The following is a 20,460-nucleotide window of genomic DNA, read 5'->3' as shown; positions in this document are numbered from 1 at the left end:
GATAAAAATTAAAAAAAAAAAAGAATAAAGAGCTCCGAAATAAAACCATGCCTATATAGTCAATTAGTGTATGACAAAGGAGGCAAGAATATACAACAGGGAAAAGATAGTCTCATCAACAAATGGTGTTGGGGAAACTGGACAGCAACATGCAAAAGAATGAAGCTGGACCACTTTCTTATACCATACACAAAAATAAACTTAAAATGGATTAAAGGTCTGGGCGCCTGGGTGGCTCAGTTGGTTAAGCGACTGCCTTCGGCTCAGGTCATGACCCTGGAGTCCCTGGATCGAGTCCCGCATCGGGCTCCCTGCTCGGCAGGGAGCCTGCTTCTCCCTCTGACCCTCCCCCCTCTCATGTGCTCTCTCTCTCTCATTCTCTCTGTCTCAAATAAATAAATAAAATCTTTAAAAAAAAAAAAAAAAAGAAATGGATTAAAGGTCTAAATGTAAGACCCAAAACCATAAAAATCTTAGAAGAGGACATAAGCAGTAATTTCTTTGACATTGGCCATAGGACATTTTTCTAGATATGTGTCCTAAGATATGGGAAATAAAAGAAAACTGGGGGAACTACATCAAAATAAAAAGCGTGAGAAAAGAAAAAAAAAAAGATCAAAAGCCCAAAAAGGCAACATACTGAATGGGAGAAAGTATTTGAAAATGATATATCTGATAAGGGGTTAATATACAAGCTATATAAAGAACTTATACAAGTCAACACCAAAAAAATCAAATAATCCAATTAAAAATGGGCAGAGGACCTGAATAAAACATTTTTCAAAAAATGACATATAGATGGCCTACAGACATATGATAAAATGTTCAACATCAGTAACCATCAGGAAAATGTAAATCAAAACCACAATGAGATAGCACCTTACACCAGTTAGAATGGCTAAAATCAAAAAGACAAGAAATAACAACTGTTGGTGTTGGGAAAGGGAAAGGGAACCCTTGTGCACTGTTGGTGGGAATATAAATTGGTGCAGCCACTGTGAAAAACAGTATGGAGTTTCTTCAAAAAAATTAAAAATAGGAGGGGGTAGGGGGATGGGTTAGCCCAGTGATGGGTATTAAGGAGGGCACATATCGAATGGAGCACTGGGTGTTATACGCAAACAATGAATCATGGAACACTACATCAAAAACTAATTTGTAATGTATGGTGACTAACATAATAAAATTAAATTAAAAAGAATTAAAAATAGGAATACCCTACCATCCAATAATTCCACTATTATGTATTTATCCAAAGAAAACAAAAACACTAATTTGAAGATCTATGCAGCCCAGTGTTTATTGCAACATTATTTATAATAGTCAAGATATGGAACCCAAGTGCCCATTGATAGATGAATGGATAAAGAAGTTGTGTGTGTCTGTGTATATATATACATTGGAATATTAGCCGTGCAAAAGAATGAGATCTTGCCATCTGTGATAGCATGGATGGGCCTAGACGGTATTAGGTTAAGTGCAATAAGTCAGGATGAGAAAGCCAAAAACCTTTGATTTCACTTATGTGGAATGTAAAAAAAAAAACATAACAAATGAATAAACAAAAAGCAGAATCATTCCTATAAATACAGAAAACAAACTCATGGTTGCCGAAGGAAGGTGTAGAGGATAGGCAAAATGGACAAAGGGGAATGGGAGATACAGGTTTCCAATTATGGAATGAATAAATCATGGGAATAAAATATACGGTATAGGAAATATAGTCAGTGATATTGTAATAGCACCGTATGGTGACAGATGGTAGCTACACTTGTGGTGAGCATAGCATAACATACAGAGATGTTGAGTCACTATGTTGTACACCTGAAACTAGTGTAACATGTGAACTATACTCAAAAAAAAATTTTTAGGGGCACCTAGGTGGCTCAGTCGTTAAGCGTCTGCCTTCGGCTCAGGTCATGGTCCCAGGGTCCTGGGATCAAGCCCCGCATCGGGCTCCCTGCTCTGCGGGAAGCCTGCTTCTCCCTCTCCCACTCCCCCTGCTTGTGTTCCCTCTCTCGCTGTGTCTCTCTCTGTCAAATAAATAAATAAAATCTTTAAAAAATATTTTTTTAATAAAATGAAATAAAAGCCTGTATCTACAATTAAAAAGATCACCATTGTGGGTAGATTGAAGCAATAATTAAATGAATATAAAACAATCAAAATAATGTCTAATTTGTTTATTTAAAAAAATAAGATAGAATACCAGACAATTATAGCATTTAAGTCAGGAAGAGTATGATTAGAGTCAAAGTATGCTCAGGCCCTGTATTATTTAGTAACAGGCTAAGTGCAATAAGTCAGACTGAGAAAGCCTGGATCATTTCTCTTAAGTTAAATGCACATGATAAATCTTTTACGGTGGCCACTAAAATAATAAAACAGAGTGTATAACCTCCCCACTAGCCATGAGAAAAAATAAAATGAGAGAAAAGAGAAACCTTAAACCAAAAGAAAGCAAGGATGGAAGGGTGGATAAAAAACCAGAAAAGCAAATACAAAGTTGAAAATAAGTTGGTAGAAGTGAATCCAGGTATATTGATGAACCCACTCAATATAAATTGACTTTATCCACTTAAAAGATAAAAATTGTCAGACTAGATAGCACAACATCTTGCTATATGCTATTTACAAGAGAGAATCTTAATTTATGAGGACAAAGAATGCTTTAAAGAATGGAAATAATGGGGCTCCTGGGTGGCTCAGTTGGTTAAACGACTGCCTTCGGCTCAGATCATGGTCCCGGGGTCCTGGGATCGAGTCCCACATCAGGCTCCCTGCTCAGCAGAGAGCCTGCTTCTCCCTCCGACCCTCTCCCCTCTCATGCTGTATCTCTCTGTCTCTCTCTCTCAAATAAATAAATAAAATCTTTAAAAAAAAAAAAAAGAATGGAAATAATTAGGGGTACCTGCATAGCTCAGTCAGTTAAGCATTTGACTCTTGATCTCAGGGTGGTGAGTTCAAACCCCACATTAGAGTGGTTTAAAGAATGGAAATAATTACATACACTAGAGTAATGCTAATTAAAAGAAAGCTGGGGTAACTATTTTAATATCTGACAAAACAGACTTTAAAGCAAAAAGCATTACTATAGAAAGTCTACATATTGAGGAGACTAAAGCTACTAGGAAAATACAGACATTTTAAACCTAAATGTATTTTTTTGTGCATCACTATATAAAAATGACAATCAGAATTACAAGGACATGATAAATTGTCATCACAGTGTTAGATTTTTAACATATATCTTTTAATAAACACATTAAGAAAAAGGTTCAAAAGGATAGAGAAGATTTGGAGAATACAATTAACCACCAATACCAAAACTAGAGCATTCTTTTCTTTTTTTTTTAAGATTTTATTTATTTATTCGACAGAGAGAGAGACAGCGAGAGAGGGAACACAAGCAGGAGGAGTGGGAGAGGGAGAAGCAGGCTTCCCACTGAGCAGGGAGCCCGATGCAGGGCTTGATCCCAGGACGCTGGGATCATGACCTGAGCCGAAGGCAGATGCTTGATGACTGAGCCACCCAGGCGCCCCTATTTTCAACTGCATATGGAACACTTACAGATTTGACTATGTCCATAAAGTGTGTCTCAACAAATTGTTATACAGACCAAATTCTCTGGCCATGATACAAAAAAAAAAAAAAATTCTAACAAAGCCTCTCTGTATATTTGGAAAACAAAAATGTAATAACTCAGGAATCACTCATACTGGAAAGAGTATTTTATGTACTCTAATTCTCCGAAGGATGGTTACATTAATATAGTATAATATATATAGTAACTGTGTTTGCTAGAACATCCCATTTTTTCTACCATTCAGAGTAATTGAGTTTATTCTGTCTTGATACTTCAGAACTTTTTGAATACTATTTCATTGTTTTCTAAAAATAATCTCTCCAAAAGCACATTGGGATGCTAAATTCAAAAACAAGTGAAAGATTCACAAAATAATCCTGAGGAAATTTTCTAAATAGCATCCTATTTCAAAATCATACCTATTACTTTATAACAAGTTAAACTAATGATGAACAATTTACAGAACTATAGAAACATGAAAGAAACAATTTCATGGAAGAATAAAATTTCAGCAATAGAAAATTTTCATGTAGCTAGCTGAAATTAGCCTAATAAAGAGCAAAAGAGAAAAACCAGGAATCTTGAGAAAGAAATTATCTTTAAATCCTTAGCAACAATGAGTGCAATTACTATTTAACTATAGGGATATTTGAGTGGATCTGTTAAATTTTGGGGGTTGAGTATTTTAAAAATAAAGTAGGGGATAGAAATAGAAGAGGTCCTCAAATCTTTTATTTTAAAATGTCACAAAATTGAAATAAATGATATAAGCTTACAAAATAGAGATAACTATGTTTTATCTTATTTCCATACCCAGAGACGCAAATAAACAATAATAGAACTAATAAGGAGATTTGGTAAGATGATTCTATTTAAGAAGAAAATCTGTAAGGCAGCAGCTTTTCTTTTTACTAGCAATAATCAGCTGGTAACACACACATGCACGCACACACGTTTACTGAAACTTTAATACAAATAAGAAAAAGGTGGCTTATAACCTGGCTATATATCTACAGAGGAATGGTCGAATAAGTTATAAGTCCCATAATATATTATGCAAATTTTTAAATGAGTTATATCAATATGTACTGGCATAAAAAGATACTCATACGTTTGGGTGACACATGTATCATATAGAGATATGTTTAGAAACTGAAAAGATAATAGAAAAGATCAATGAAACTAAGAGCTGGATTTTTTAAAGAGATAAACAGAATTGACAGACCTTTAGCTAGACTCACAGAGAGAGAACTCAAAATCAGAAAAGAAAGAGGAGACATTATAATTGGTACTACAGAAATACAAAGGATCATAAGAGACTACTATGAATAATTATACACCAACAATTGTACAACCTAGAAGAAACTGATAAATTCCTGGAAATATGCAACCTACCAAGACTAAATCATGAAGAAATAGAAAATCTGACCAAATGATTGTTAGTAAGGAGACTGAATCAGTAACCAGAAAGTCCCCAACAAACAAAAGCCCAGGACCAGATGGCTTCACTGGTGAATTCTATCAAACATTTAAAAAAAAATTAATACCAATCCTTCTCAAACTCTTCCCCAAAAATAGAAGAGGCAGGAACACTTCCAGACTCATTTTACAAAACCAGTGTTACTCCAATGCTAAAACCAGACAAGGACACCATAAGAAAATTGCAGCAATATCCCTAATGAACATAGGTACAAATGTCCTTAACAAAATATTAACAAAGTGAATTCAACAATACATTAAAAGAATCATACACCATGATCAAGTGGGATTTATTCCAAGGATGCAAGAATGGTTTCACATCCACAAATCAATCAGTGTGATATGCCACATTAGTAAAATGAAGGATAAAAATTATATGATCATCTCAATAGATGTAGAAAAGCATTTGACAAAATTCCACATCCATTCACGATAAAAATGCTCAACAGAGTGGGTACAGAGAGAACATATCTCTACATACTAAAGATTCTATATGACAAGCCCACATACCCAATGGTGAGGAGCTGGAAGCTTTTTCTCTAAGATAAGGAACAAGACAAGGATGCCCACCCTTAGAAAGAAATTAAGAAAACAATCCCACGTACAACCACATCAAAAAGAATAAGATACCAAGGAATAAACTTAACCAAGGAGGCGAAAGACCTTTACACTTAAAACTATAAGACATTGCTGAAAGAAATTGAAGATCACAAATGGTAAGATATTCTATGTTCATGGATTAGAATAATTAATATTTGTTAAAATGTCCATACTACCCAAAGCAATCTACAGATTCAGTGCAACCCCTATTGAGATTCCAATGGCAGTTTTCACAGAATTAGGGAAGTGGGAGAAATTGGCTTCCAGTTATGAAATAAGAAATGGGAATAAAAGACACAGCATAAGGAATATAATCAATGTTGTAATGGAGATGTATCAAGACAAACGGTAGCTACATTTGTAGTGAACATAGCATAGTAAATAAACTTGTTGAATCACTATTTTGTACACCTGAAACTATTGTAACATTTTGTGTCAATTATATACAAATGAAAATAGATAGATAAAAATAAAGACACATTGTCCAGAAAAAAAAAAAGAAAATAGAACAAAGGATCCTAAAATTTGTATGGAACCACACAAGACCTTGAAAAGCCAAAACAATCTTGACAGAGAATAAGCTGGAGGCACCATGCTCCCTGACTTCAAACTGTATTACAAACTCCAGTAGTCAAAATAGTATGGTATTGGCATAAAAACAGACCCTGTTAATGGAACAGAATAGAGAGCCTGGAAATAAAGCCACACATATATGGCCAATTAATTCATGACAAAGGAGCCAAGAATATACAGTTTCTTCAATAAGTGGCATTGGGAAAAGTGGACAGCCATATGCAAAAGAATGAAAATGGACCTCTATCTTACAACATACACAAACACTAACTCAAAATGGGTCTTTAGACTTGAATATAAGACCTGAAACCATAAAACTCCTACGAGAAAGCATAGGCATTAATCTCCTTGACACTGGCCTCAGGGATGATTTTTTTGGATTTGATACAAAAAGCAAAGGTAACATAAACAAAAATAAGTGGGACTACATCAAAATAAAAAGCTTCTGCACAGCAAAGGAAACCATCCATAAAATGAAAAGGCAACCTACCAAATGGGGGGAAATATTTGCCAGGATTTAATATCCAAATATATAAAGCACTCACGGAACTGAATAGCAAAAAAAAAAAAAAAAAGGGGGGGGGGAGCAAATACATCTAATTTAAAAATGCACAGAAGATCTGAATAGATACTTTTCCCGAGAAGACACTCAGATGGCTAACAGGCACATGAAAAGGTGCACAACAATCATCGGAGAAAGGCAAACCAAAACCACAATAAGATATTACCTAACACCAGTCAGAATGGCTAGTGTCAGAATGACAAGAAATAAGAAATATTGGCGGGGCGCCTGGGTGGCTCAGATGGTTAAGCGTCTGCCTTCGGCTCAGGTCATGATCCCAGGGTCCTGGGATTGAGTCCCGCATCGGGCTCCCTGCTTGGCGGGGAGCCTGCTTCTCCCTCTGCCTCTGCCTCTCTCTTTCTCGTTCTCTGACTCTCATGAATAAATAAATAAAACATTTAAAAAAAAAATATATTGGCAAGGATGTGGAGAAAAGGGAGCCTTCATGCACTGTTGCTAAGAATGTAAATTGGTGCAGCCATTGTGGAAAACAATATGGGGGTTCTTTAAAAAATTAAAAATGAATATACCATATGATCCACTGATTCTACTTCTGGTTATTTGTCTAAAGAAGAAAATGAAAATGCTAACTTGAAAGATATGTGCATCCCTATGTTCACTGTAGCATTATTTACAATAGCCAAGATATGAAAACGACTTAAATGTCTATCAATGGATGAATAGATAAAGAAGATATGGTGTATATTTATATGGAGTATTATTTGGTCATAAAGAAAGAATAAAATCTTGCCATTTACAACAATGTAGATGGACTTTGAGGGCACTATGCTAAGTGAAATACCATATGATCTTACTTATATGTTGAATCTTTATTTAAAAAAAAAAAAGCTCATAGATACAGAGAAGAGAGTGGTGGTCACCAGAGGTAAGGGGTTGGGGGGTGGACAGAGTGGGTAAAGGTGGTCAAAAGGTACCCCAAAAATGAATTATATCCATATATATTGACAAAGATACTCATGATATATGTTTGAATGGAAAAAAAGGTAGCAGAAAAATATATACATGGTAATCTCACTTTCATTAAAGGAGAATGAGAGAGAGAACTCTCTGTGTGTGTGAACATGAAAAGATACACCTAAAACTATTAATAAAGGTTACTTCAGATATTCTATCTACTCAAATCTACGTTATACCAACATCAGTGCCTAAAGTAAAATATCCAATAAAAAGCAAAAAAATAAACCCAAAGCATAACTAAAGTAGAAAAAAAGTAAAGCAGAATTACATTTCCTCCAAAATTAGTAATGCAAAAGAAATAAGCAAACCATAAAAAGTCTCCTCCTGAATAATGCCAGATGCTAAAATTCAGAACGTTTTTAATTTTAAGAAGAAAGCATTATAATGTTAGTATTGTGACAATTAAAAAATATTGGCAAAAACAGAAAAAATTAAGTGTTCTAGTAGGTAATGTCTAAAATCCTATTTTTAAAAAAATGAGAACAGAATGGACAACAATGCAAAAAAAAGTTAGTGAGCTAGAAAACAGACTCAGAGACCTAAGAAGTCCAATGCCAGCAGAAGGTTATAAATATGAAAAATCACAGGCAATGATACACCACAACAGAGCCGGCTGGAGAGTGGTTCTGACGCTGCCACTCGTCCCCTCACCCCCACCCCAAGCATTCTCCCAAGACACTCATCACTGTCCTAACCTGGTGATCTTTTTCTCTTAGCCAAGAGAAGGTTTCAGAAGTTTCCTTACCCTAGCACTTTGGGCAGCCTCTACCAAACTACCAAAACTGTGATTGCGACATAAGATACAAGCAGCTTGTCATTTCTTCAGTAGGAGAGGATCCAAGACAAGAATTCACAGCCTTAAAATGGAAAAAGCACACATGGTCTCTTCACGTTCGAACAATCAAGAGGAAGACAATTAAATATAGGCTTATTAAATCCCTGACATTTAGAAATAAAGAATGATGGCCGTAAGCAACTAAAGAGGAGAGAAGGAGAACACTCGGGCCTTCACAGATGAGAAGAGCTTGAGCTCATTCTATCCAAGTGCAGAAAAGAATCCTTAAATCCACAGAACCTGCAGAATTTCTTCAAAGAATTACCCAATACATATTTGACCGGATAAGCTACAACTACTGAAAAATAAAAGAAATAATATAAGCAACGAGGGGATCATTGACATAAAGTTTAATTCTTTTGCAGGGTAGTCCTTAAAAATGAAGGAAAAAGACATTTTAACCTATTTCAGAGTGTCAGTTCTATCAATCCTGAATGAGTTGTGGAGAGTAGATTAGGTGAATCCAACAGCAGATGATACTTCCCATTCAGAAATCCAAAAGTTGTTCTAACAGATAAAAATTTAGACCAATTAAGTGATTAGACTGTGTTTTGCCTATAAGTATTATGGGGTTATGCCACTGCATGCAAGAACAACTGATTTTAAAACATACCATTTTACAAGTACCACTCAAAAAAAGAAAAATCATTTAAATTACTATTACCCAAAGCTTTCATTTTCCTTAGAATTTTTATTTCCTACTTTTGGAAAGTGTTCTTCTAGGCTGACTGAGACATAGAAGTGGCCACACTACACCCACGAGGAAACAGTGAGAACGCCTATCTTCCACCTGGCTGACCACAACTATAGAATGTCATCAATTTGAAGACACTGATTTCAGGGATGTTAAAGTGTGGGGGGGCAGGGTGGAAGTATGCCCTAGAATTCATGAAACAGGACACATCAAATAAGTTACAGTCCAGGTGGGTTTAAGAGGAAGGGAGGTCCTTAGAACCGATAAATGTGATTCAGCATGACACATGCATACATACACAAGACAGAAGTGTGCAAAAGACCCAGGGGAGGCACACAAGGCTTTCTAGTCGGGGCCCAGAGTATGCTTGGAGAAGGCAGAGTTGAAAAGAAGGAAAAATCCAGAATGGTGGAAAAGGGTTCAGTTATGGCAGGCTGGGTTACATGCCCCACTTCTGTGCTCCTGGGAGCTTATCATTCAAGACACAGTCACAAGCTCTCACAATCCTGGTGTCACCAGTACCACCGTCAGATGAGGGGAGGGCAGTGTCCCTCACATAGCAGGTGCTCAGTATACCCTTGTGGACTGAGCGAATGTGTGAGTGCAGGAGTACGTGTGAGGGAATGAATGAGCAAGTAAGCGTGTGAGTTGGGGTTGTCTGTGGAGGTAACAGTGGCTCTCTTTCCCCCTTGTCACCCCAGAGAAGCTTGAGAGTGAGAAGCTGAACGTTGCTGAAGTCACCCAGTCAGAGATTGCTCAGAAGCAAAAGCTGCAGACTGTCCTGGAGAAGATCAATGAAACCCTGAAACTTCCTCCCAGGAGCATCAAGTGGAACGTGGACTGTGAGTTTTACAAAGAAGGATGGGGCTGTCGTCCCCTCCCTAGGGTTTCCCCAAGAAGCCATCCAGGAAGCTGGCAGGCCCACGGTGGGGGGTGCAAACCCATTTATCATTGAGCGAGACATGCCCTTCCTTAGAGAACTTCTCTGCGCTGCTGGGAAAAGAACAAAGTCCGGTGTGCCCTTCCGTGAAAGGCTGATTGTAGCAAGCTCATGGGAGATGGGGAGGAGGAGGAGCTCAATCATGAGCTCCTCCTGAGCCCCAGCACAACCTTTTGAGAAAGCTGTGTCTCCAGCTCAGAGAGGCTTCAGGATGTGGGGATCCCTACGTTCAGGCAGCTGAGGAGCAAGGGTACAAGGACTTGGCTCTGTTCTTAAGCCCATGCCCTTCCTCTCAGTCCCATATCTTCCAGAAGGAGCAAAGATCTGGCTGAGATTGCAGGCCCTGGAATGGGATTTTCAAATTCAGGTTGCACAGCGAGTGTGGCTCCAGGGTCTGGGAAAGTGTAAACTGTCCATTCTTTTGCTGCCGTAAGGGCCCGCCCGTCTACTGTGGACACGATGAGTCCCTGACAGAATCCGTGTTAAATCAGCAAATCGGGTGAATCCAGCAGCAACAACGGATTTCTCAGAGGGAGTCTAAAGTTATTTTCTTCTTTGTAATAGATGAAAAGAAGAATTCAGATTAATAGAATGATCTAGATTGTGTTCTCTGCTGTTAAGCATTACGGGGTTAAGTACTAGACCTTACTGTATCCAGTTTATACAACTTACAGTGGACACCTTCCCTCCCCACCAAAACCAAAAAAACAAAACAAAACACGCCTTTCCAACTTGGGAAAGAAAAGGAAATCTTTACCCCTCAACTTAGAGACCCAGTAGCTGCCAGACACAACCTCTTAAGCGAGTTTCTAGCATCTGACATTGGAGGCAAGACACCAGGTACCTCCTGCAGCATGATTACATCTTTGCGTGCACAGCACACAGTGCTTGGAACGGGGTGTCTGCTGCCTGACAGAAACACCCAAGAGCAGGTGGAGGAGAGGCCAAGCCCTGGGCCCTGGACGCTGCCCCAGGGTCTGGGAAAGCTAATAGTGTTGGGGGGAGGGGAGGGGAGAGCACCTGATCACATGTGTAGGAGCTGCATCTACATTTTGGAAATCCACAACAGTCATGAGAAAGTCTTCTGATGAAGACCCCTTCTTAGTTTCATTTCATCCTACTTCCTGCTCCCTGAATATGGACCATCTCCATGTACCCCTCCAAACAAAACAAAACACCTTTTAACTTACCAGGGAATCCAGTTTGGGAAAGACTGAGATAGAAGAATGGGGCTTTTTTTTTTTTTTTTTAAGATTTACTTATGGGCACCTGGGTGGCTTAGTCAGTTAAGTATCTGCCTTTGGCTCAGGTCATGATCCCAGGGTCCTGGGATCGAGCCCCACATCAGGCTCCTTGCTTAGTGGGGAGTCTGCTTCTCCCTCTGTCCCTCCCCCCTCACTCATATTCTCTCACTCACTCTAACAAATAAAAAAAAGATTTTTATTTATTTATTTGAGAGAGAGTGCAAGCGCATGCAGAGTGGGGGGAGAGGCAGAGGGAGAGAATCTCCAGCAGACTCAGTGCTGAGCTCAGAGCCCAATCCGGGGCTCAATCTCACAACCCTGAGATCATGACCTCAGCTGAAACCAAGAATCGGACACTAAAACTGATTGAGGCACCCAGGTGCCCCAGAAGAATGGAACTTTTTAAAGCCACTTCAGGACCATTGTCTTCAGTGGTTTTTAATGATTTGTTTGGTTTGCATTTACCTTCATTTCTTATAGGGAAATGTGAAAATAATCCCCTGTATTATCACTCTCATCTAGCTGTTTCCATTTTTCGCCCACTACTGTCCATATCCATGCCTATTTTTACTTGATGAAGTCACATACACTCTGGTGTTTTACTTTCTCTTAATATTAGATATTTCCTATATTCCCAAGTGGTCTTTGTACTTACTTTTGCTTCTATTTCATGGGGGAGATAATCCCATAATAAATTTAAACCCTATGTGGACGTTGATCCTATTAGGACATTTGCTCGCCTATGGCTCCTATCCGATAGGGCCAAGTCGAATGTCTTAGGTTGTGTCTCTTTTTGCTTCTCTTAAATTATTCCTGTCAGATAGATTTCCAAAACTGAGATGAATTACTAGGTCAGAGGGATAATTATCTCAGTGGCTAGCTCCCTGTGATGCCTGTTTACAAGCAGCAGTAGCTTCTTCCATAAGGAATGTGGTGGGCCTAACTCCTAGGGAGAAGTTCCGTCCCTCCTGTTCTCCTATCTGGCTGTTTGACATTTTTTCATCTTTCCAGTCAGGATAAAGGTGTCAGGGACAGCTATGAGTTAACAAGGCTCTTCATCTAGTGCTTTAGGGAAATCTTCCTTTTCTTTCTGTTCTATTCACAACAATTTTCATTACTAAATTTTATAAAGATAAAAGAAATTTAAATATGAAGATCTAACATTTATAGTGCTTTCTGTATGCTTTGTACTATTCTAAGCAATTTACATCTTTTGATCCTTATAATCCACACTCATCTAAGGTAAGAATTCTATTATGCCTGGGCACCTGGGTGGCTCAGTTGGTTGAGCGACTGCCTTTGGCTCAGGTCATGATCCCGGAGTCCTGGGATCGGGTCCCGCATCGGGCTCCCTGCTCAGCGGGGAGTCTACTTCTCCCTCTGACCCTATCCCCTCTGTGCTGTCTCTCTCTCTCTCTCTCTCTCAAATGAATAAAATAAAAAATCTTAAAAAAAAAAATTCTATTATGCCCATTTTATAGATGGAAAAATAGAGGCAGAGCGAGGTTAAGAAACAATTTATGTAAGCTTCATGAGGTCAGGGATTTTTGTCTCTTCACTACCAAATCCCCAAAATCTAGAAGAGTGACTGGCAATTACTAAGCACAGTAATATTTGCTAAAGGAGTATCGTCATCCAAGGTCACACGGGTGGTAAGTGATGGGGCCAGGAATGAGAGGCAGAGAGTCTGGTCGTGGAGCCTCTGCACTAAGCCTGCACATGCTGTTCCTTTAAGCTGCCCACCCAAAGACGGGAACTGTCACCTGGTGGTGTGCTCCATCAAGTTGTGCGTGTGTATGTGTGTAAGAAATAGATAAATGTGTGTATACATACTTATGTAAATATATTTTATTTTTACAAAGATGAAATCAGTCTGTGTATGTTTAGAAGATATATATCTTGAGAGATCATTAAATACTCTGTCACTTTTAACATTATGTAACAGGACATTGTATGGGTATATCATAACTATTTAATTAATGGTGGATTTTTGAGATTGGTTTTTTTTTTTCCCACTCTTATCAATATAGCCTGATGAGTTCTCTCCGCTCATAGCCACAATTACTTCTTCAGGCTAAATACCTAGGAATGGTATTTTAGGCCAAAGTATATGTACATTTCTAAGGTCATAATACATATTGTCAAATTGCCTCCCCCAAAAATGACACCAATTTATATTTCCACAACAACTCCTATTTGGAGGACTGTTTCTAACTCAGCAGCTCCTCTGAAATTGTTTTTCAGCTCTCGGCACAGTGGCTAAGTGCCCAATTTATACAGTACAGCCTTGGCCCTACTCTAGATCTGCACATTGCCATCTTGACTCGAGTGCAAGATCACAGTGGTTCTAGATTCTGTATAGCATCAGGGAGAAAACCAGGAGACATGCTCAGAGGTGACAATGAGGAGGGTACCCAGATATGCAAAGGTTGTTAGGATTTGTCTTAATGGGAGAGGATGACGTGTCTTTAACCTAAAGAAAATTTTGAAATAGGAAACTACCATGTTTTCGTTTTTTTTTAATGTTCCTTTCCAAGTCTTGGCCATAAGCACGTGTCTGTATGTGTGTGCATATATGTGTGTATATGTATACATGTATGTATTATATCTGTATATCCATTAAGTGTATATATTTACATTGTTTCTATTGTTTCTGTTTAACATTACATTATTAACATGTATAGTTACATTGTTTCAACAGTGATCTTCAGTGCATGGAAACTATTCCGTTATGTGGGTATACCATAATTTATTAAAGCAGTGATTATTAAACCATTAAACCATGCTTGGCCCAACCTAATGATTTGCTAGGAGGAACTCAGACATCACTGGAGAGAGAGGCAGCTGTGGGTGGGCTGCAGTTAGGACTTGGGGACCAGAGCACTTGTACTTTTTTTCTTCTCTGTTTTGCCTAATGGCTTTTAAACAAAGGGTTTCTCTGCATAATAAAATTTTTCTTTTGAAAACCACTGGTCTAAACGATCCTCTGGTTATTAGACATGGTGTTTTCCAGATTTTTTTAATGATGATATATCACATAATAATTAACATCTTTGCACATGTAGTGTGTGGCGGGGAGGGAGAAAGAGGGAGAGAGAAACTGTAATTTACTTCTTTTGAAAAAACTCCCAGGAGGACAGAACCCTCATCAGAAGAGACTGGCATCTGTATGGTGCATATAAAATAGCTCCGTGTTGCTTAGTGAGACAGTCAAGATGAAGTACAGGTCACCGGTGTGTAAGAACCACCTTTTCGACCACACCTTCTCTAGCATCATGTTTTGTCATTAAAAGGGAGAGAGTTAGCCAATGTCCTTACAGCCCTTGGTGCCCGGACTGATAGTGTGACAGTTCTGATCAGACGGGCAAACCCAGTGATGCCTCTGCCCAGCAGCGAGCACACCTTGGCAGTAGGTCACTCCCATGCCAGGAGCCTTTTTTGAGGCTGTCACTGTGGGTGAAACTTTGGACGATGCCCAAAAGCCCAGAACTAAAAAATGTCTTCTGGAAGGCTGAGTTAGGAGCAGATCATCTACTGTATGTTGGTGTGGGGCTGCTGCTCAGTGGAAAACCTTCAAAATAGCAATGATAACAAGTAACTCTAATGAGTTCCCAAGGAATATCTGAGTCATTTCCTTTTCTTGGTGATTTCTTAAAGCTTCTGCTGAAGCAGATTCATCAATCCCAGGGCAGACAGAGCGACACCCTAATAACGGGCCCAGTTTGTGCTAAGTACACAAAATGAGCATGTTTTGTTCTTTCCTTAAGTGCCCCTCTGTAAGGAGGAGCCCATGAGGCTGATAGGACTGTGAAGGCAGGTAAAGTATCTGGTGAATCTTTCCTTTTAGGAGAAAGAAAGAGGAGAGTGTTGATATGACTGAATTGCCTAGGTGCCAGCTATTTTCTCCTAAGTTATAATAAAAAAAAAAAAAAATCAACCATTCCTAGGTACCTGCTATGTGCTGGAAGCTTTGCTTTCCTTATCTCTAGAAATTCTTACAGCTTGTATTTCTGCACAGGACTGTTATCCCCATTTGTGAAGATGAGCACATTGAGGCTCAGAGGCCTTCAATGGCCTCCCCAAGGTCATGTGGGCAGGAAACCAATACAGAGCTTATCAACTGAGAACTGAAGCTCCAGTCTGCCTGACCCCATGTGTACCCATTAGGTCACAGCATTTTTCTCCTCTCAGCTGCTGCAAAGACTAGAACTCAGTGGTTGCTCACCATTCTTTAGTACGAGTGGTTTAACATCTAGCATGCTGCTCAGTAGCTGTAGAAGCTAGTTGGGTCATAAACATCCTCTCCCTGCTATTCCCCAAGGGGCACTGCCTACGCTGACCATACACAGTACTCAAAAGAGCAACAAAGCCCTTTAGATATGTCATGACTTCCTCAAGGGACTGTAAGCCCTGAACAAAGGAAAGGATCCAGTGTTCCTGACTCAGTGTTCATTTACTGAGGACGTGCTTTGGGTAGAGCCTTGGGACACAAGGAGTGGTGATAACCCAAAAAGTTCACAGTCAAGTGGGAAGGAAAAGAGGATGCAGAGCAGACATGCTCATGGTTATTAGAATAGAATGAACAAAAACATGGGGGTGGCAGAAGGCTGATCTGATCTCAAAATTCAGCAGTTGTCAGGGGCCCTACTGGAAACTTGGATTAGAGTGGAGAGGCACTATATTGGAAATCCAACAATAACATGATCCAAGAAGCAGCTCCGTGGGACTTGGCCAAGAATGAGGGGGCCTAACAGGGAGGCCTGTGAGATCCTTAGTGGGGGGATGTGGGGGTGTGGGGGATAGAAGGTGCATTGGGTGTTGGTACTGCTACATTTTGAATATCTGCTTATATTTGCCTAGGATCTGGAAGAAGATTCTCTAATTTTTAAATCATCTTTTATTTCAGCTGTTCATGCCAAGAGCCTGGTAGCCATCTTGCATCTGCTGGTTGCTCTGTCCCAGTATTTCCGGGCACCAATCCGACTCCCAGATCATGTCTCCATCCAAGTGGTTGTGGTCCAGGTGAGACAGCACGACAAACATCTGCGCCCTTAGAGAGGGATAAAGGCTGAGTTCGTAAAGGAGCTAAGGCAGCCTGGGGAGCTTATTACAAGGATAGTGGAATGAATGCTGAGTATCCTTGATATGCTCTATGTTGGAAGGCATGTGAGTGCACTGCCTGATGCATGTGGGCAGCAATCAGTTATTGTGCAAAGGATACTTGAGTATGGGCTAGCCTTGTGTGGGGCATATGCCTGGGGTTTACATGTTGTCGTCAGGAGGGTGTCTGTGTCCTGTATATTCGAGGGTGTGAGGTGTGTAGGTCTGTGAAGTGTGTGCAGTAGGATCAGGAGAAAAGGTGTATCCGTGTGTGTAAACCCTGCAAGCCACGGAGAGTCATTTTTTGGTTAAACAAATGAGGCACAGATATTGGGAAGAGACAGACACCCATGCATGTGAAGGGCTGTGTGCATGGGTGTGTGTGTGTTTGAGAGCGAGCCCCTGACTGGCCATGCCTGTATTCAGGGCACTGCTGCTTTTCACCTGCCCACAGAAGCATGGCTGGGATCTCAGGTCATCTTTTCCAGATTGTTGGATGGAATTTCCATTCACATATGGCTGTATAATTTCCACAATGAGGGTGTGCTCTTTCGCTGTGACTCTCTCACTCTGCTCCTAACCCCATTACATACTCAAATTCAATTTCATTTTCCAACTTTATGCCCATTTAGGAAAGGTCAGCATTCTGTTTGCTTGTTTCTGTTCTTTTCAAGTAAACATGCTGCAAGGGAGAACTCCCCTAATAAGTAGCTCTCTGGTTAGCCAGGGTTCTGGAGAAGAGAACAATATGGCGGCTCTACCACCCCTTGGTGAGGAAGAGTCCTGAGGGCTGGTAGGCTTTGCCTGACCCCACCAGGCCAAGTCTCCAGGACAAAAGCTGAGCTTTCAGGGATCAGATGTTAGTGAAGGGGAGGAGGTTGTGAGGGTGCTCCTCGATCAGCTGCTCGGCCATGCCCTGGTAATAAAGGATTTCTTCCATACCTTCTGAGAACTTAACTTGCTAAACATCAAGGGGATAATAGGAATGGTCATCTTGGCCCTGCCTGCCAGGAGACAAGACTACACCTAAGGAGCAGAGAGAGAGGGTGAAGAGAGGGTCAGAGGAGGTGAGAATGTGTGTGGTTCAGAGGCTAAGTGCAGCTAAAAGGAATGAACTGGTCTCATGTATTGAGCACGCAACTGTGGCAAGCATTTTGTGTCTGTCGTGGATATGTGACCAGCCCAGATCCTCCTGGTACAAGCATCTTACCAGTGAATCCAAACCATCCCTACTGTGTTGTTTTCACCAGTCAATAACGTATAAATTCATTTCATTATATTTTTTAAGACTCTGATTCAAGATTAGGGGGTAGAATCCTCTTGAAACAGTGGCATGAAACTGCAAGCCCACGTTTCACGCCTTATTTTGAGCTCAGTTACAGGTCATTAGAAAGCTGTTGTCGGTTTCATTTCTCTGCGGACCATTTTGTTAGCATGAGGGTAAAAAGAGGACAAGGTAACACAGAACGGCACCTATGCGTGTCAGGTTTTATGGGGTGTCTTCCTTTGTCAACTTAAACAGGAACAGAAGCAGGACTCAGAATTAGTCAGAAGACACTGACTAAACCACAGAGAGAGTTCTTGAAGCAACAAATAATAGATCAAGGTGGAATCTGGATGCTGCGTGAGGGGTTATTTAACCCAGATTTCCTTTCTATTCTATACAAAAGCAATGAATTCTGCAAGAAGTTGAAGATGAGTTTTTATGTCTGTGAAGAACCTCACAAGACAAGGACACAAATTCCATTAGCCCCATGTGAAAATTATACACATGTTGAAGCTGAACTGGGAAAAAGTCTTGATTTATCCTTACTGGATCCCTTTTAAATGATATCATTTTTCTTTTTTACTTTGATAATCTGTTCTTCCTAATCTAGTGCAGATATATTCTTGGCCTTTATCCAGCTCTACCTTTCCTTCCATAAAAGCATTTTGCAAGGACTCTCGTTTCTGTGGCTACTGGGACTAGAAGAGAAGGTTCTGGAAGTTTGGGCAGAAGGGCAAGAAGGCAGGTCTCAGCTGAAATGCTAAGGCTTGGAGGCTCCTTCTGGACACTCTTCTCCGCCTTTGTAGATGAACTTGCCCTGACAACCGCTTGCCATCCCCAAACTACTGTCGTTTAGGTGTCTGGGAATGGACTATAGAGACCTGATGAAATGGATCTCCCTCCCCACACCTATCAGAAGGTCTTCCTGAGCCCCAGCACTCCTTTACTGGCTCCCATCCCCACACAATGAGGTTTAAACTCCAGACCGGCACGCAGTTGACTCTCCACCGACTAAGGGCAGCCACCAGCCCTCCAAACATCCTCCCGGACATGTTTGTGCTCTCCTGACCTGCCTTTTCACTGGGGCCATCCCTTCTGTTGGAATATCCTCTCCTCTGTGTCCAGCCAAATCCTCTGTGTCCTGCCAAGTTCTAGCTCAAGGACACCCTCCCCTTGGAAGGGGTCCCCAGCCATCCCCACGAAATGCCTGCTTCTGTCCCACATTCAGCACGTCCTGTCTGCCTGGGGTGACCGCATAATTGATGACACATGACACTTCTGAGAGTGAACACGGAATCCTGCTGTAATAATCGAGCGGCGCCATCAGGCATAAACCCGGACTGTTTCTTGGAAATCTTTCTCACCTACCTGTTTCATCTACCCCATTTTACTCAAGGTCAGAAGTTAGGTCAGACGTTCCACAGTGTTTGCTCTCAGTCCAACATAAGTTCTTGTACAGAGAAGATAGTGACTCATGAAATAAAGAAAGAAGATAAATTGATGGGAGGAGGTGGACAGATGATGGATGGACAGACCGACGGATGAGTGGATGAGTGGGTGGGTAGGCGTGAGGGCCTCCAGAGTGCTTAGTGCTCTTTTCTCAGAGAATAAGCCAGTTACCTCAGGACCGCACAGCTCACAGAAAAGCTCCCCTATTTATCCCTTAAAAACAAAAACAAAACCGAAAACTCTCCCTCTGTTTAAATTCTCCCAGTTGGCTTCTGTCCTCTCCCCCAGCCCCACCGCTAAATGTGTTTCTTCCCTACCCTCTGTGGCCCCAGCTGGAGGGCAGACACACCCTGGCCTTCATTTCCATTCGGTTTACTGTGGATTACTCCAGGAGGCAGTTTGCTTCCAGCAAAAATGTCTTCCAATAAAGAAAGAAAAGATTTCACCGTCCAAGAAACAGCCAACTTGCTTGGAATAAACACTAATTGCCCTTAAGCATGAATGGTATGGTCCGGTCCCAGGAAATCAGGGGCCTCGTTTTGCTTCTGGCGCGATCTCTTCTCTGGGTTTCATTTCTTAAACACCAGTAACTTTCTCAATATCAGGAATGCTAATCAGTTTTTTGTATTTTTCTAAAGAATATTTTTCTCTCCTCCTCCCCGCCCGCCTCCCCACCCCTGTTTCAGAAACGAGAAGGAATCCTCCAGTCTCGGCAAATCCAAGAGGAAATAACTGGTAACACAGAGTATGTCAACACCATTGTTGCCAGCGATTCTCTAATGGAACACAGATGTTTCTCCGAAATTCATCCATTTGCTGATATTTAGTTTTCATTTATTGGGATTGCAAGAGGGATTAGACTTCAGCCAATGATTATAGTTTAGCCTTTTCCATGCATTCAAAACATGCCTCTCAATGCTTAAGATACAAACTTGGGTGGGGACGTGGGGAGAGAGAATTAGCCGTGATTGAAAAATTCTAATTTTGTGGCACTCCAGGAAAAAGTGTGCCCAAAAAAGCCAACCAGCATGAAATCGTCATGCCATAAACATGGGGTTGAATTTAAAGTGTGAACCTTCAAAAGGACGTTTTTCTTCCTTTTCTGAATCTGATGTATTTGGTCACATGCCATGACCCAGAAAGCCCTTTTCT

General features: G+C 40.5%; 1 protein-coding gene and 2 long non-coding RNA genes across 6 annotated transcripts in view; 2 read left to right on the top strand and 1 right to left on the bottom strand.

Annotated features, from left to right (window-relative positions):
* LOC145716189 (uncharacterized) overlaps positions 1 to 20,460 on the bottom strand; it is a 111,260-nt gene that overhangs the window by 57,768 nt on the left and 33,032 nt on the right. The window lies entirely within an intron of this gene.
* The window catches only part of PARVA (parvin alpha), a 155,449-nt gene that overhangs the window by 117,282 nt on the left and 17,707 nt on the right, over positions 1 to 20,460 (top strand). Inside the window, exons 5-7 of the mRNA XM_081798596.1 lie at positions 10,010 to 10,150; positions 16,399 to 16,514; positions 19,995 to 20,053. Of these exons, the coding sequence (XP_081654722.1) occupies positions 10,010 to 10,150; positions 16,399 to 16,514; positions 19,995 to 20,053 (316 nt within the window). The remainder of the gene's footprint in view (positions 1 to 10,009; positions 10,151 to 16,398; positions 16,515 to 19,994; positions 20,054 to 20,460) is intronic.
* On the top strand, positions 8 to 6,644 carry LOC145716190 (uncharacterized). The gene is made up of 2 exons (XR_014138691.1): positions 8 to 217; positions 442 to 6,644. It is a non-coding gene; the product is annotated as an uncharacterized LOC145716190 (long non-coding RNA).

This window comes from Leptonychotes weddellii, chromosome 11, assembly GCF_054177405.1.
Source record: "Leptonychotes weddellii isolate Sample4059 chromosome 11, ASM5417740v2, whole genome shotgun sequence".
Taxonomy (NCBI): Eukaryota; Metazoa; Chordata; class Mammalia; order Carnivora; family Phocidae; genus Leptonychotes; species Leptonychotes weddellii.
This window is presented reverse-complemented; position numbering and strand designations above follow the sequence as displayed.